Consider the following 16,165-nt stretch of genomic DNA (forward strand, 5'->3'; position numbering starts at 1 on the left):
TGACGTCGGAGGTTTTTTTCCGACCACGCTGACCAGGCCCAATATCCGACCCCAATTTGGAGGGGGCGAAAAACGAAGAAGACCGTTTTTCGGTTGTTAAACACTTGTTCGAGGGCCCTCTCTACAAAAAGCAGTTTTTCTGACCGGCTGAAGGCTCCTGCCTCCTTGTCCAATGCTTCAGAAAACTCTCCGGCACCGTACTTTAAAATAATAAAGTACGCGCTAAATAAATAAACTATGCGGAAAATTAAGTACGCGCTCGGCCACTGTTTTCACCGATCGCGGCTATTGTGACCTGATCCACCATTATCAACGAACTGGATGCTGACGCTACGAGCTGATGAACTCCAAGCCGCCGTATGCTGTTTTGTTTATGAAGACGACCAACGATAAAACCGTCGACGGTATCGTAAGTGAAAAACGTATTTTAAAAAGGGGATGCAATTTTTCCACTTGTCGCGCGTGATGCCGACCATGATCAGGTGTTGTCACCTTTGCCTGTCGAGCGTATTGCCGACAATGATAGCAGTAGGCCTGTTAGCGCGTTAGGCGATAGTTATGACTTAGCCGATGGCACCAATGAACAGTCCCGTAACACTCGCAGCCTCCGACCTCGTGATCCTATTACCGGACGGGCTCTTTGCTCTTAGTTTTAGGATATATTTTTTTTTACAGTTTGTTTTAAAATGATTTTGTTTTCACGTCCGTTTGAATTTACTTCAAATTTATTTTCTTGTCGCGTTTAATTATTATGTATTGTCTCGACCTGTGAATTTCACTATTGTTTTTAATTTTGTGTGTTGGCCAATGTAAATAATTTAAGGTACCTTGTTTATAATTCGTATTATTCTTGTATATTGTTTACACGCGTTGATTTTCTTTTGCCTATTGTATACATTTTTTTTTAATTTGGAATGTTGAGCGAGGACGCTCAAAATCGAGTTGGGGAGAATTTGTAACAAAATAAATACACATTCCCAAATATATTAGGAAAAATAAAACTTCCCAAAAATATTGAAAACCAAACATTCCAAATATACTCTAAATGGCTCTTGGAAAATTTCGAACATTTTGTATTCATTTCTTTTATGTTAAAAATTGACAAAGGCTGGTGATACCCCGAGCTGGTTTATCCTGTAGATATGCTACGCGTTCCTCGAATTTCACAGTGTTGCGAAATTTGGAAACCACACATCGCTTTCACTGGAATGTGTGACGTCGGAGGTTTTTTTCCGACCACGCTGACCAGGCCCAATATCCGACCCCAATTTGGAGGGGGCGAAAAACGAAGAAGACCGTTTTTCGGTTGTTAAACACTTGTTCGAGGGCCCTCTCTACAAAAAGCAGTTTTTCTGACCGGCTGAAGGCTCCTGCCTCCTTGTCCAATGCTTCAGAAAACTCTCCGGCACCGTACTTTAAAATAATAAAGTACGCGCTAAATAAATAAACTATGCGGAAAATTAAGTACGCGCTCGGCCACTGTTTTCACCGATCGCGGCTATTGTGACCTGATCCACCATTATCAACGAACTGGATGCTGACGCTACGAGCTGATGAACTCCAAGCCGCCGTATGCTGTTTTGTTTATGAAGACGACCAACGATAAAACCGTCGACGGTATCGTAAGTGAAAAACGTATTTTAAAAAGGGGTAAACCAGCCTTCGCGAAATTGAACTATTAGTTTATATTAATTGAGCCCATTGATTGTTGTTTACGCGAAATATTTGTTTTATGTTATTTAGTATTAATTTCATTTGTCTTAACTAATTGATAATTTCCCAATGTATATAATTTTATCCATTCATTAAATATTTTCCTACCGAGACCAACCCGTATTTAATTTTGATTATATTTAATGATGACACTAAGCAATTAACTTTAAGTTTATCTTCCCCTAGACAACTGATTTATTATCTTTACAATTATTATTCCCTAGTTTTATAAACAGGCTAAAGAAAGTGTCTCACCTCCCGGTTCCTATACCCCTCCATAACACATGTGGTAATTTTTTTGTTATGATGGGGTGCAAGCCTCATTTATATTAACATACATACTTCTGATAAAATATGTCAACTCTTATTTATTTAAATTGCATATAGAACGGAAAAATTCTCGAAATGAAAAATTTAATATCTTTGACAATTAATGTACAGTTTTTTAAATTTGTTTCCAAATATACTGAATAACGACGCGGTAGACCTAAGGCCCTAATAAAACCACGATAATAAACCGTACCGAAAATAACTAACATAAATTATCTAGGATGGTAACAACGAATAACAAGAATACCTGCCCTTTTCATATTACAGACATTTCATATTTTAAAATGATAATAATTTTGAACAGCGAGCAATAAACGTCATATCGAAGCGGAGGGTGCGGCAAAAAATATTCTTTAAAATAACTGTCTATTATTTCTAAGTTATTAGAACGACAAGCAGCTCCGAGAGTAAAATAAATTTGGAGTCTTTTCCGTAGTTTCTCTCGCTAAACTCGAGAGCAATAAATATCGGAGACGGAGGGCCGAAAATAAGGAAAGAAAAAATACGGGAAGAAAAGGAAAAGAGTCAGAAGGTTACCTTGAACCATAACGTGGGTCGTTCCGGACGCCTTCTCCCCTTCAGCGTTGATGGCGGAGCACTGGTACTTGCCTTCGTCCATAGATCTGTCCACTTTCTCAATGACAATGGTCCCGTTGGGGAAAGCGGTTTGTCTTCGGCTATGAGGCAGCCGAGAGCCGCCTGCCAACACGTAACAAAAGAGAGTCAACCAGAGTGACACACGAACCCCAGTCATACCCTAACAACCACGCTTTTTTTCTTCGGACCAAACTTTCTGACTGGGTAATAACGTCAATGGTTTCTGAGATGACGCGTTAAATTACGCCAAACCAAAGTGGACAAGAAAGGACGCAACTTCGAAGCTTTGTTGTAAATTATAACAGTTATCGTGTCAGGAAGGTTTCGAGAACTAAATAAATACCCAACTAACAGATCAAGTGACTTTCCAGCTAGTTGTATAAAAACTGGCATTAATATATATTAATAACCAGCTAGGCTAATACCCAAGTCACCACCTTAGACCTAAGTCATCAAGCGACTTTTAAAGCCATTAATGCGTAGGAGGGTGGAGGCAAGCCCTTCATGCCACGCTAGCCAACAGCACCCTACACTTACTATTACCGTTAACCTTAACAAGTTTTTATGGAAGGAGAAACCGAAGAGCTCGGGGGAAACCCCTTAAACCAGTGGGGATAGAACTTATAAACTTAACGTGGAAGGAGTTGTTCCAAGTTTTTCACCCAGTGCTACAAGCTGGGATAAAACCCGGCTCCTCTTGCTGCGAGGCGAAAGTGCTAACCACTCCGCCACCCCATATCGTAACCCGGCCACCTGTTTAAGGCATTAAAAATCACTAGATGATTTGGGCCTAAGGTGGTGCCTTGGGCCTAGCTGATTATTATTATTATTAATTTTGATAATTCATTTTTGAGAAATTAACGGTTTAATTGGTTAGCTTCCACGAGAGAACGCCAAAAGGAAATAATTATCCCAATTTATAGACCTAAGCCTCAGTCTACTGGTAGAATATGAAAACGCGTATAAAATATATAGCCTTTGTTCGAGTCTGAGAACGGTATATAAGTGTATAAATTTGGAGGAAAATGGAGGGTGTCCGTTTATCGGCGTGAAAACAGGAGGTTGCGAGGAAAATGGAAAGAGGCCCGGACTTACTTCTCACGCTCGAAAGCAGCCGTTTGGTCAATAGCGGTAAAACTTAGGACACTTTAATAGAGGCAACGTCGAAACTGCCAAAAGTCATAATCCTAGAGCGAGGAAAGCCGGGAATTCTGCAGGCCCGTTATCAAGCCGGGAAAGAGCGCGCCCTAAAACAGTATACCACTCTCGCACCACCGAAATATATATCAACCGTCCGCGGAAGAAAAAATTGCGATGGCGCGTTAAAAAAAGCGCCAAAGAGTGAGAGGGAGGGGGGAGGAGTGGGGAATAAGAAAATAAAGTTAAAGATTTTTTAACGGCGCCATTACTCGACGATTTTTAAGAAGAGAAAACGAAAGCTCAAAGGATGTGGAGAGCGACTTCGGATCAATGCAAAAAACGTCTTTAATGTTTCCGGTTCTCTTTGGCTTTATTTCGCGTCTCTCCTACGGACTCTCCAACTGTCGGAAAACAGCTAAGACCTAGTTTTTAAGAAATCTTTGTTGAAAAGATGGGAAAGGGTTTCTATTTCTTTTGGCACGGTGTCTTTAGGCTTATGACCAGAAAGAGAGAAATCGATGGAATAAGCCCTGACAATGACATTTCTCTTTCTAACCACAGGCCACGTTACTCCAGATTTTCATCTCCGCCCGCTTTCGAGACGATATTAAGGAACGTTTTCAAAAGTAACTTTTTAACGGACAGTTTGGGAAACTTACTGGGCGGTATCTAAACCACCTTCGTAGCAACTGTCTGGTGCGAAAGCTCGATACATATACCGTCTTCGAAGAATGGATCCGAGAAAATTTTTCAAAAGCAGGCAGTTTTAACGACTCTTTCCATAAATGAGTTCCTGGCTACGCTCCGTTTTATGATTACTTTTGGGAAGGTTTCGCTCGCGTTAGCTTCGTTTCTCGTCTACCAACGTCCCAGAACAAATGCCTTTGCTATTAAGGGGGCAATACGAACGCGACCTAAGACCACTTTTTTTTGGAATACGCTGTTCTATTTGAAAAGATGGCCGGCTAAGGTTATTTAATATCCCTGGAGTTCGTCTTCCGGCACATACAATACATCTCGAGAAATACCGGCCCGAAAAATTTTGGATAAAGCTTTTCACTTAGCGTAAAGAGCTTACGGTACAATTTAACGGAGCGTTACGAAATTTCTAACCGCGTCCGTCCGATAGTCATTTTTTTCAAATGAATTTAATCGTTATTAAACGACCAGAATACTAATTACGTAAAAAGGTTAAAATTAAAATTTAGTTACTAGGGTGCGAGTAAAATTAATTTATTTAACTAAGTTTCAATATAATTTAAGTAGAAGTGTAACAATTTACCCAGGGACATGTTATTTTTTATTCCCGGTATATGAAAAAGCAATCTATTATTTAAGTTTTTCATATTATTAAAAATAACGAAACAGAAAAATTTTAAATTCCATTTTCGCTTAATAGCTATATACTTTGTTCCGGAAATTGAAGGGGAAAAAACGAAATTAAATGAAATGTTTCATTACATTTTGAAGGCAATTTCAAGTAGTAGATTAATGAAAAAAGGGCGAAATCTTGGTAAGTATATACTCAATCAATCAGTTTTAATATTTTTCATTTTCGATCTCGACCTTTAAGAGAGGAAGCCAATAACATTTTAGATTAACTAGGAAGAGTCCTATACCGGGAGTGAAGGACACGCATTAATAAAGTAGATCCACTCTTTTCTCTTCGGGATTTTTTATCGCGATAAGTTAAGGATGGAACGAAGCTAAAAGTCTATCGGCGAACCCCTCTACTTATTCCTAAGTTTCCCTAAAAGAGCCTCATAAGTCTCAGGCCGCCTTTCGGCACGACGCGGAGTGTGTAAGACAACGAAACAGAGATAGGCATCAATAACGTTTGTTAAAACGTCCATCGATCACGGCCAGCCAGCGAAGGCAAACAACGTAGAGTTCTCATATAAATCCGCGTATATTTCCCCTCCCCTCTCAGGGTTAACCTTAGGGATAAGGCCGATGCCGACTTCACCTTTCGCCCCGCTATCGAGCAAAGTGTCAACTACCATCGGGGCTTGACTATCTCGAATATAAGTTACTAGCAAGCACTCAATTCCCTGGACAGTAAGTAGAAAGAGGGAGAGGTAATATTCGCCTTCGAGCTCCAGCCGTCGTAAGAGGAAGAAAAATAACCAAGGAGGAAGAAAAAAATTCGCCGGAGAGAGACGGGGATCGCCTATAGTCTTGAAGGGAAACTACTAAGAAAACTTTTAAACCCGAGCCCTGGCCGATCTCTCCTTAACTCTTTAGCGCCTCTGGGTTAATCGATAGCCAATCCCTGGCAATTTTGACTCTTAGTTTACTTTAGTCGACGGGTAGATGAAGAACGAGAGACTGTAGGCTGCTCCTCATTTTCCGAACAGTTTTAATTAGCGGCCGTAATGAAAGTTTGCCGGATCAAGGCGACGACGTCCATATACTTAACTACGGATTCTTGACGGCTTCTACCCTGGCCTTATAATGTATTAATAGTCCCGCCTAGTCTTAATAGAGTTTCACTATCATCCGGGACATCCTTGACCCATCCCGAGGGAGTTTGCGAGTATCATATTAACTGTTTATGAAAATAGTTCGTGATTAATTTGCTTAGGGTTATCTCGTTAGAAGTGGATGAAGTACTATTTCCCAAATAAGATGTCAGTTATTACATCTCGGCTTTAAAAATTGGAACGTGTACCTCGGCTTAGCATTTACTAACTCGATCCAAGATTCAAATTTGGATCCAATTGGAATCCAGTTTGAATAAAATATCTTTGATCAAATCGTAATAAAGTGGAATTTCATACATTGTAATCGCATCAAATACATTATATTTTGGATTATAATTTTCAACTTTGGATATGCCCAACTTAAGATATAATTTTGGAATCAAAGGACATCGCACTTCTTCTATGGGATTTGGCTTTCGACATATGTTTTTCAAATTGAAACATGTTGTTACGCTTGATCAAAGGAGCGAAATTGTCTATTACCATTTTTATCTAGCTCCTATAGTTTGTCCAGTATCACTGGTCAAAAGTGGACAAAACTTAGTATAGTCTATTTGTTAAAAAGATTCACGGCCCATCGGTTAGCGTTCTACGTTTAATAATAATAATAATAATAATAATAATCGGCTAGGCTAATACCCAAGTAACCCAAGGCACCACCTTAGGCCTAAGTCATCATGCGACTTTTAAAGCCATTAATTCAGGTGGCCGGGTTACAATGCGTAGGAGGGTGGTGGCAAGCCCTGCATGCCACGCGTTCGAGCCAACAGCTCCCTACACTAACTATTACCATTAACCTCAACAAGTTTTTGTGGAAGGGGAAACCGCTAGTCCGTGCTCACTATCAATAGAGTTTTCTTGCCAAGATTTTTACACCTCTACTTCATTATTCATTATTTCTTTACTCGCAAATAATTATTCGATGAATTTTCGTACGTGGAATTAGTTTTTATTCAATATTTTATGAGCATTAGTAAAATAAAACATACCAGAAAAGAAATACTTAAGAAATCAGAATATATATAATTAACCGTTTCGTTAAATCCCACATTCAACACTCGCCTATAGGAAAGAAACAGTCACACCAAAATCAATCAAACACTTATTTATCGATTATAGTCACACAGTCGGTTAAAGTCACGGTCACACGACAGTTAAAACTCAATATTTAACTATTTATTTACTTTGTTCGTTCATCGTGCGATGAGAACGAACCCAAATTCGACGCTCAGTCGGTTTTGGAAAGCATCCCGAATCCTGGCAAGAAAACTCTATTGATAGTGAGCCCGGACTAGCGACGCGCAAACGTAGAATTCTTTTAACAAATAGACTACACTAAGTTTCGTCCACTTTTGACCTCTGATACTGGACAAACTATAGGAGCTATGGAAAAATGGCAATGAACAATTTTGCTCCACTGAGCAAGCTTAACAACATGTTTCAATTGGAAAAAATTCGGTCGAAAGCCAAATCCCATAGAAGAAGTGCAATGCCCTTTGATCCACCATTTCCGTAAATGTAAAAATGAAATCGCGTCGGGATAATTACTTATTTATAAACCATATTTTTTCAATGTAATAGTTTTAGAAAAGGTTTTCCTCCCAAACCTCTTTTGAAAAATCAGCGGGAACCTGCAAAGGTTCATTTTGCAATATAGACGTTTTTTCGCTCCAAAATGGATCCGCCACTATTTGGTCCAACCGTCATCCGCATAGCCTGCTATCAAGGTTGTGAATTCGTTGGTAGTTTATTTTATTTGTACGTAGTTAGAATAATTAAAGTATTGGAAATCTGGCCAAACCTTCATCCCTTCATTTACAAAGGTAGGATACTACTGTAACAAAAGTTCGTAGAATGACTGTAGTATCGTGGGAGAAATTGTCCAAAATTACTGCTAAGTGAGAGACAATGGCCAATACAGCGATCTGAAATGGCAGCACCCACGTTTTAGCGTGAAAAAAGTCTCTCTCTTTATGGTATTTATACTTCTGGTTATAAGTGAAAGTTCAGTAAACATCCATATAGTCAACCCCGGTGTCTAAATTGTAATGCAATTAATATACTCAAGAAATATATTACCTTTTTCCCAAAACACCTGTTGGATAGGATAGCCAGCCATTGGACAATGTAGAACGAGGGTACTTCCACCGATTACGGTTCGGTTCTCCATAGGGCGAATGTAAGGCCGTCCAATGACGTTGATTTTGGCTTCGTGGAAGACTGCCGCTACCTCGTTGGTCGCTTGGCACTGGTAACGGCCGCCGTCTTCTGTCCTCAAAGAACTGATATTGACGAAACTGTTGACGTATCCGTCGCTGGTGACAAAATCGCCAACTCGAACTCGAAGATTGTCCGCGATATTAGTGCCGTCGAGCGTCCAAGTAATTTGGGGCAGGGGGTTCCCAGTGGCGGCGCATTTCAGTGACACCGATGGCCCAGGGTCCAAAGTCTGTTCGGCGAATGTAAATGAGAAGACGGGAGGATCATCTGCAAAACGAGATCAAATTTAGCCTTCCTTCGGCACGCGGCTGCACGAGATAAACGTTATCTCCGCGAATCAAATTTACATTTAGCGCGACGGTAAATAGTTTTCCGCGATTTCGCTGCCAGATAGAGACACGCGTCCATTTACAAATCGAAATCGAACGACAGCCTATCGTGATTTAACACACGACCCGAATGCGACAGAGCTATTAGTTCAAATCATGACGACTGCCAAATAGGAGAGTGAGATGACAGAAGACGTCTCGCGTAGACCCAATTAATTATCTCTACAAGCTGAAAGAAATGCCGAAGCGGAACTAATTGTGCTAAATGTTTTTTTTTTGCCTAAATGAACGACGTAAACGGCCCCGAACAAAAGTACTATCGCATTTCGTAGAGATACCATTTTCTTTAATACATTTTTAGATTGAAAACGCTGTGAATCCGAAATGGATTTTTTTTCCGCGGCCGGGTGCCGAAATACCCGGAAAGAATCGCGTCGAATTCTCGTCTAAAGAGCCGCAAAGTTTTCCTCTTTTTTTCCGGGTTTCGTTTTATTCCGGCATCCCCGGCCACGCCGCATCTAAAACAAATTGCTTCTATCGACGCGAAGCTTTGATGCGCATCAACTCCTTTCACCCAGCCTTTCTGGCCTCGGCGCTCGCGCTAGATCATGTTCGGAACGTGGTAGAGAGGTATCCACCGTCGAAGAGTGTACCCGATCTCTAACGGTAGAGTGTAGCGTCATATGACTTACTAGGGTCGTGTAGCGGTAGCCCTGGAGAACCATTTTATAGCATCAAGCCCGTTCATAACGCGAACGACTTATGACTTCGGTCTTTTTTGGGCGGCGCAATTTTTTCCCCGCCGATCTGCTTCGGTAATGTTGGCAGCGGAAAAGCGGGAAGCGCAAAAAAGAGCATTTCCCATATTGCTTTTTGCCCCTTCGAGTCGGGGCTTCCCAGCAGCGATATCTACCCTCTCCTTCCTTTTCCTCCGACATAGGAAACAAACTACTCGTGAAATCATCTTCGTTTCCCCATCCTCTCTCTCGCTCTTCCTTAACTCTATTTTCTTGGCAAGCGCGCGTCCGAAGAACCGGCTGCTTTTCCCAGAAGTCTCGCGCTGTTTCTTCCGAAGCCAACAGGGGTTTATCCGCCGTGTCGAAGGTCCTCCCCCACCCCGTCTTCCCTTCGAACTTCGTCCCAGCTTCTAAATCAAATTAAGGACGCTCATTTTAGAAAAGACTTTTAAACCGCGCGTCCCGACGAACATGCAAAGTTAGTTAGTGCTCGTAGGAAGCGGAACGCTACGAAATAGCCACGTAATGGACTTTCCTGGGCGTTATTTTTAAAGGGTTCAAAGAATGTATACCCCCATATAACTCCACTTTGTAAGTGTTAAATAAAATATAGAGTGGATTGACCTCCAAATTAAATAATGGTTCGTTACTTTGAAAGGACAGACACGGGTCTTGTCACGAAATTTATTCGCCAGATATTAACACGCATTTTAGCCAAAAAGGTCTACATATTTTTTAATTAAAACTTTATAGAACCACAGGTGATACCTCAATGATTGAGTTTTAAATTAAAAAATATCTGTAAAAAAATAATTTCCGAAACTCTTTCCACTATATACAGGATCTAAAAACAACGAGACATTATGGTCATATACCGTGAGGACCGTCTTCTATAATGGAATTGGCGAGGTCATCCGATAAGATGGAAAACAACAACTAAAAAAATCTTTGAACCCCTTAAAAGGCTCTCTTAACCAAAACAAGTCCATAAAACTCTTGTTAAGAGTCTCTGATAAGAACCAAAGAAAAAAAGAGGAAACTTAGTTTAACCCGTACGTCATAAAACATTAAGAAAACAATAAAAAATGGAGGAAAAAATAACTGCTACGGGTACTTTAGTTGAGGCTTAAAACGTTCTCCATTGTGGCTGAGCTAAGTACACCAAAAAATCCATTGAGGTTAAAAGAAAAACAGAAAAACCCCAAAAGTTTGTCAAAGGCGGAGTGCTTCGGGACCTTCCGTTCGCTCAGCTTAGCGCCTACTGCAATCCTCCACCCGATCCATCGCCTCTTCACACTGAGTTCGGAAGCGAGGGCAAAATCCAATACGGGCTTGCAGTGAGCTACTAGCTAGCGAGTCGTGAAAATAGGACAAATATATATAGATAAATTAAGGACGCGAGTTGGCCTACCTCCCAATTTGAGTTCGGTGGTCCCTTGGGTCGACTCCCAGTCATTGACGGCCAAGCACTGATACATTCCTTTGTCCTCCCGCAGAACGTGAGATATTCGAAGTTTGTCCTTGCTAACGAGTTGCAATCGACCACCGACTACCAATGGCCGATGGTTCTTCAGCCATACGATGGAACGAATAGGGTGACCGGTCACGCTGCAGTTGAAGTCTACGGACTGACCCTCTTCGGCCACGACCCTCCTGGGGGATACGGATACCACCAAAGGAGCTGACCGCGGAAAAGACGCGAAAAAATTAGCGCAAACTTGTCGAATTCCATCCTCGCGGACCGAGTACTGAGACGTCAGGGAAACGAAATTAGATTAGATAGGCAGTGAAGGGTGTATACTTGGACGGCCAATGGCTATGAATGATTAGTGGGCAACGGCGTGGTAGGTACGGCCGCCGTGTTTGGAGCTAAGCTAATTAAAGGCCGAATTACGAATTGTCTACATTGTACGATTCCAAACCGTTGGGTAATCAATGAGATCGCTTATAAAGCAGTTTCTAGCGCCTTTGTTTACTCACTTAGCCAGACCAACGCGTTTCCATTAGCACGCTTCATTAGACTTGATTTACAAATATTCACAAGGAAATTAGGTACAGGTTAACCGATTTCATAGATTTTAACATCACTGGTTTTCAATTTCTACGCTTTACCAAATTGAATTGTTTGACCTAACTAAATTTATTAGAAACGCTAACCACCTAAACATCACGATACTTTTCCTTTATCCTTAATTTATTAACACCAATACCTGGATAGCTCTAATATTCAAGGATTATCATTTCACAGAACGAAATAATGAGAAAAAACTATTTATGTGGTTATAAGAAATCAAATTGTAGGTTAAAAAATAAAAACTTCGTTATATTTGCACTGCTAACTTATCTATTAATTAATGTTATAAGAAATCCATCATCGACGAGGAAGAATTTTCCTCCAAATCTGCTGAAGAAAAGGGCTTTCCCACTTCTATTTCTTAATGGCGCGCGACACACGCACGTCCCAATTAACAAGTTCTATGGGGCATGCCTCGCGCGCCGTTATTATATAGAAGCGGGAAAGTTGCCTAGTGTCGCGCAGCGCCATCTTCAGCAGAATCGGAGTAGCATTTTCCTCATTATCACAAAGGTCGCGCTTATATTTAAAATTATTTTTCAGCGCGAGTCAGCGTGGTCTTTAAAAAAAAAGGCTGTTTATAATATATAATTTTTAACATACAAAAAGCGTTAAAGTCTTTTTAAAAACGACACCCCACAAGTAGGAAAACCCAACAAAAAAGCTATTAAAAAAATTCCCAGTGGCGAAAAAAAGGTAAAAATCTTGTTCTCAATTTCGGAAAGCTAAACTTTACTTCCTTTTACAAAAGGCGGGCTATAGGTACTTTTGTATGACGCCGTTGGAATGGAAGTATGAAAAAAAAAAGAGAAAAAAATTGGCCAGTTAGATTAGAGAGAAAAACTATAATAGGAATTTCGATTGTAGGGCTGCTGGCTGGTTTCTTATCAGCGACTGTGCATATGTTTTGCTTCCAAATGCGGCGGCGAGGAACGCCCGTTTCCCAAGCCGAGATAAAATGTCCAGGGACGAAAAAATATAAGAGGCGGAAGAAGAGGGAGAAAAGAAAGGATATGAAAAAGAAAAAATAGCAAAAGTGATTTTTTTTGCCGCGCTTGCTAAGCCTCGCGAGGTAGAAAAAAATCTTTATTACATTTGAAGGGTTGAATATAAAAAAGCGCCTAAATGAAAATCATTTAAGCGAATGAAATGAAAGCAAAAAATTGAGAGTAAGAAGTGAGAGAGAGAGAGAGAGAGAGTGGCAATGCGAGAAAGCAAAGGAGAGAGAGAGGAGAGACGTGTCGCCATTCTGTGTGTACGGACGGAGAATGCTTTTTCAGAGAATTGATAAAAAGAAATATGGTTCAGACTGAAAGGAGTCCGAGAATCCCCTTTTAATTTCCAAAAGGTTTAGAGAGAAAAGGATCCAACGCTTCACTTGGTTAACTTTCATACGCTACTGTTTATTTTCATAGAATCGTTTGATATTTTCGTAGATATTACGGATAAGAGGGCCGACTTTCTATAAATGGGCTTAGCTATTTTTATATTTAAAGAGACGGAGATCCCTAGCTTAAAAAAACAATTTTGGTGGAACAGCTTGAGGATAAAATATTTGATGGAACTTTTACAATTTACACGAAAATAATTATATTTCTATAAAGTAGGTAACCACGAGTGGAAATTTAGAAATAAGGATAAACTATCAAATAAAATCAGTTATTTTGGGATCATTGCAGCGACCATTCGGAAGTTCTCCGCGGACGTCTAATGTATGTCAGCGCATTTTGGCTTAGAGTCGTACGTTTGATGGGAAGAGGATTAAGGCGTTTAGACGTATCTAAGCCGCTTACAGAAACTCGGGGATAGCGCGGAGGGATAGATTACGGTATACGTCTATGTCGACTTTAAAGAAACGACAAAGACAATTTCAAAGCCTAACGTATTTTCCTTCCTTCGACCATAGTGCCCTGGTATAGTTGCCGCTTAGCGAGCAAAGGAAAAGAGTGTCTCTCTTCAGACTTTGGAAGAAAAACAACCAACTCCATTCGAAATAATATAACGACTTGTGACAATTATTTGGAGCTTGCCGCAGTGTCTACCAAATATAAACTTTCGTTACTTTGATAAGCTAACGGAAAGCTTTTACCGGGAAAATCCCATATTGACCTTTATACGTAGCTCTAACGGAGGATTATCTATTTAGTTGGAGGAAAACCATTTTTTAAATTTAAAAAGTGTACGTTTCGCGCTACGTAGAATTAAAAATTGGTATAATACATAGTGTATTCAGTATTTCCTAAACCAATTAAAAATATACAAGCGCATTTAAATGGGAAAAATCCATCACCTCCAATCCCGCTTTGAAAAATAAAACGTGACGTTTTGGGCGAAAATCTTATTTGGCGAAAGATAAATACTCGGAAAGCGAGCGAAATATATCATCAAAATATAAGCGAAATATTCTCAGCCACCCTCTCCTCTTCACGTCAGTGTGTTTGATAAGCATTTCAGGCTGTCTTTCTCGAATATGTATATCTGAAATAGGCTGGAAAAGGAAAGAAATGAAAAGGAAAGAAAAAGGGCAACGGACGTATGGTAATTCGTCGATCCCCACCGCAACCATTTTTCATACGTCAAACGTGAACCCGACACGCTCGGGTCCACACTCGGGTTAACTCGAGAATTACGTCCACCAGCTAAAACTCCTCGACCCATTCAGTCCCGCCTCGTAAGCGGGCCGCCGCCGCTAAGTACCGCCCGTAAGCCTCCTTCGAAGTCACGACGCTTACGTCGAGAAGTAGCGACGTACGACTATATTAACTCTGGCCAGCATCCCCCAATCTCACTCTCCATCCTTCTCTAGGGATTCCCGTTCGAAGGAGACTCCGCAGCTAGACTTTGGGTGGAATCGAGAAGCGACCAAATAAAGATGAATTCTCATTGTGCCGCTCCAGACGAATATATATCTTAGCCCGTCTCTCTGCCCAAGTTCCCTTTCCTAGTTGCACCATTTCTCGGGTTTCGGCACCACCATCGCCCAAAGTGACAGATAGACGCTTACTCCTAGCTCCTCGAGTCATCTGTCAAGGGGAAAGTCTAACTTTCGTTTTTGCACATTTGTTTTAAGATATATATAAAACGTCCATTTTATAGCCGCGCAGTTTGCTCGGGATTCTATGAATTCTAAAGTTCCTTGCGGAAAAAACACTATATAGCCCGTATAATTTCAAGTTGTTAAGGACTGGATTTATTTTTTATGCATTGAGAAGATATCGTAGTTATAAAATATAAATATGAAATCTTATCGGACTGGTCGGTTTTTTGGTTTTGAGAATACTCGCGAATACATTTTTTAAAATGCCGGAATAAATATTCAAAAATATCATTATTTGAGTTTCGTTGAAATATTTATTCTTACAAAACCCTCGCCGTCAAAATATAAATGAAATTTTAAGGTTTTAATAATGAAATGACCGCGTATCTTCCAAAAGAAAAGAAAAGAAATAATTTTTAGTATAACTAAAATGAGCGGTGATAACCCACTAATTAAAGAGATTGCGATCAGAATGAGGAGAGGCGAGGAACTATAAATATCTGTTACAAGGGTGCGTTTAGTGAACCTTGGGATTTTTACATTATAAAGCACCCCCCCCTGGCGGGCATACGCGATGCGACCAATGAATATGTCACCTATTTTGAGAACCTAATTACTCTTAATTATACGGCGCTATTTATCCTAAGGTCGTCCGATAGAATAAATGAAAGAAATTAATGTCCTAAAAATACATTGTCGTTGCTATAAAGACAGATCCAATAACGCGTCTAATAAATATGCAGATTATCGGTGACCATATGGGCCTTTAGAACATTGTCAAGTTTAATTTGGCTGATTTAGCGGACCGCCCACGGACTCTGCAAAGATTTAATCCGATTTTTACCAAACATCTATTATTGACGCTAGAAAGAATTCGGTATGCAATTACCGTTCGAAATTTAGTTGACGTTGGTTGGAAATTTACGTCTAGGGTTGTTCTTTGTACAATTGGAAAATTATATTTCGCGTAAACATCTGGAAACAATCTTTCGCGTAATCCCAAAAGGAATTTTGTCAACGGCAGATAACGTACCTGTCACTATCAATTCGGTTTCTCCTTTTTCTTCTCCGACAGAGTTGTTGACGACGCATACGTATTTGCCGGCGTCCCTGACTTGGCTCTTCTGGAATATCAGCGTGCCTTCGACTTGTTGAATTCGTCCTCCTAGTTGCACGGGAACCAAGCGAACCCCACCGTCTCTACGGAACCAGCCGTAGCTGGGAGGTGGAAAAGCGTGGGCGGAACACGGAAGCTCCGTTTTCTTGCCTTGGATGACGGAAATATGCGCCCGTCTGTCCGTTATTCGAGGAGGGGAGTTGATGTGCGGTTCTAGAAGAAAATACAACCACATACTTATTAACGGCGTTGTTATGATTAATTGATTTTAGGTTCGTACTATTATCGTCCAAAATGTAGCTCTCAACGTAAATTCCCAAGGCCGTGCAAAGACATTTCGGGCTCCGGGCAAACTATGTCGCCGGGGGCTTTCCAAGAGGGGGGGGGG

The 16,165-nt window shown here is 40.6% G+C and overlaps 1 protein-coding gene across 7 annotated transcripts in view; it reads right to left on the minus strand.

The window, feature by feature from the left end:
• The window catches only part of LOC149936072 (cell adhesion molecule Dscam1-like), a 106,197-nt gene that overhangs the window by 35,271 nt on the left and 54,761 nt on the right, over positions 1-16,165 (minus strand). For 6 of the 7 annotated variants that reach the window (XM_090154453.1, XM_090154454.1, XM_090154451.1 and 3 more), the window contains exons 5-8: positions 15,694-15,990; positions 10,961-11,230; positions 8,343-8,750; positions 2,581-2,742 (exon numbers count right to left, since the gene is read on the minus strand). In XM_090154453.1, the coding sequence (XP_090010579.1) occupies positions 2,581-2,742; positions 8,343-8,750; positions 10,961-11,230; positions 15,694-15,990 (1,137 nt within the window). Of the gene's footprint in view, positions 1-2,580; positions 2,743-8,342; positions 8,751-10,960; positions 11,231-11,529; positions 11,596-15,693; positions 15,991-16,165 lie in introns of those variants that run through there. The other variant, XM_090154457.1, reaches the window with a different exon arrangement.

This window comes from Leiobunum rupestre, chromosome 7 (assembly GCF_980474605.1).
Source record: "Leiobunum rupestre chromosome 7, qqLeiRupe1.1.hap1, whole genome shotgun sequence".
Taxonomy (NCBI): Eukaryota; Metazoa; Arthropoda; class Arachnida; order Opiliones; family Sclerosomatidae; genus Leiobunum; species Leiobunum rupestre.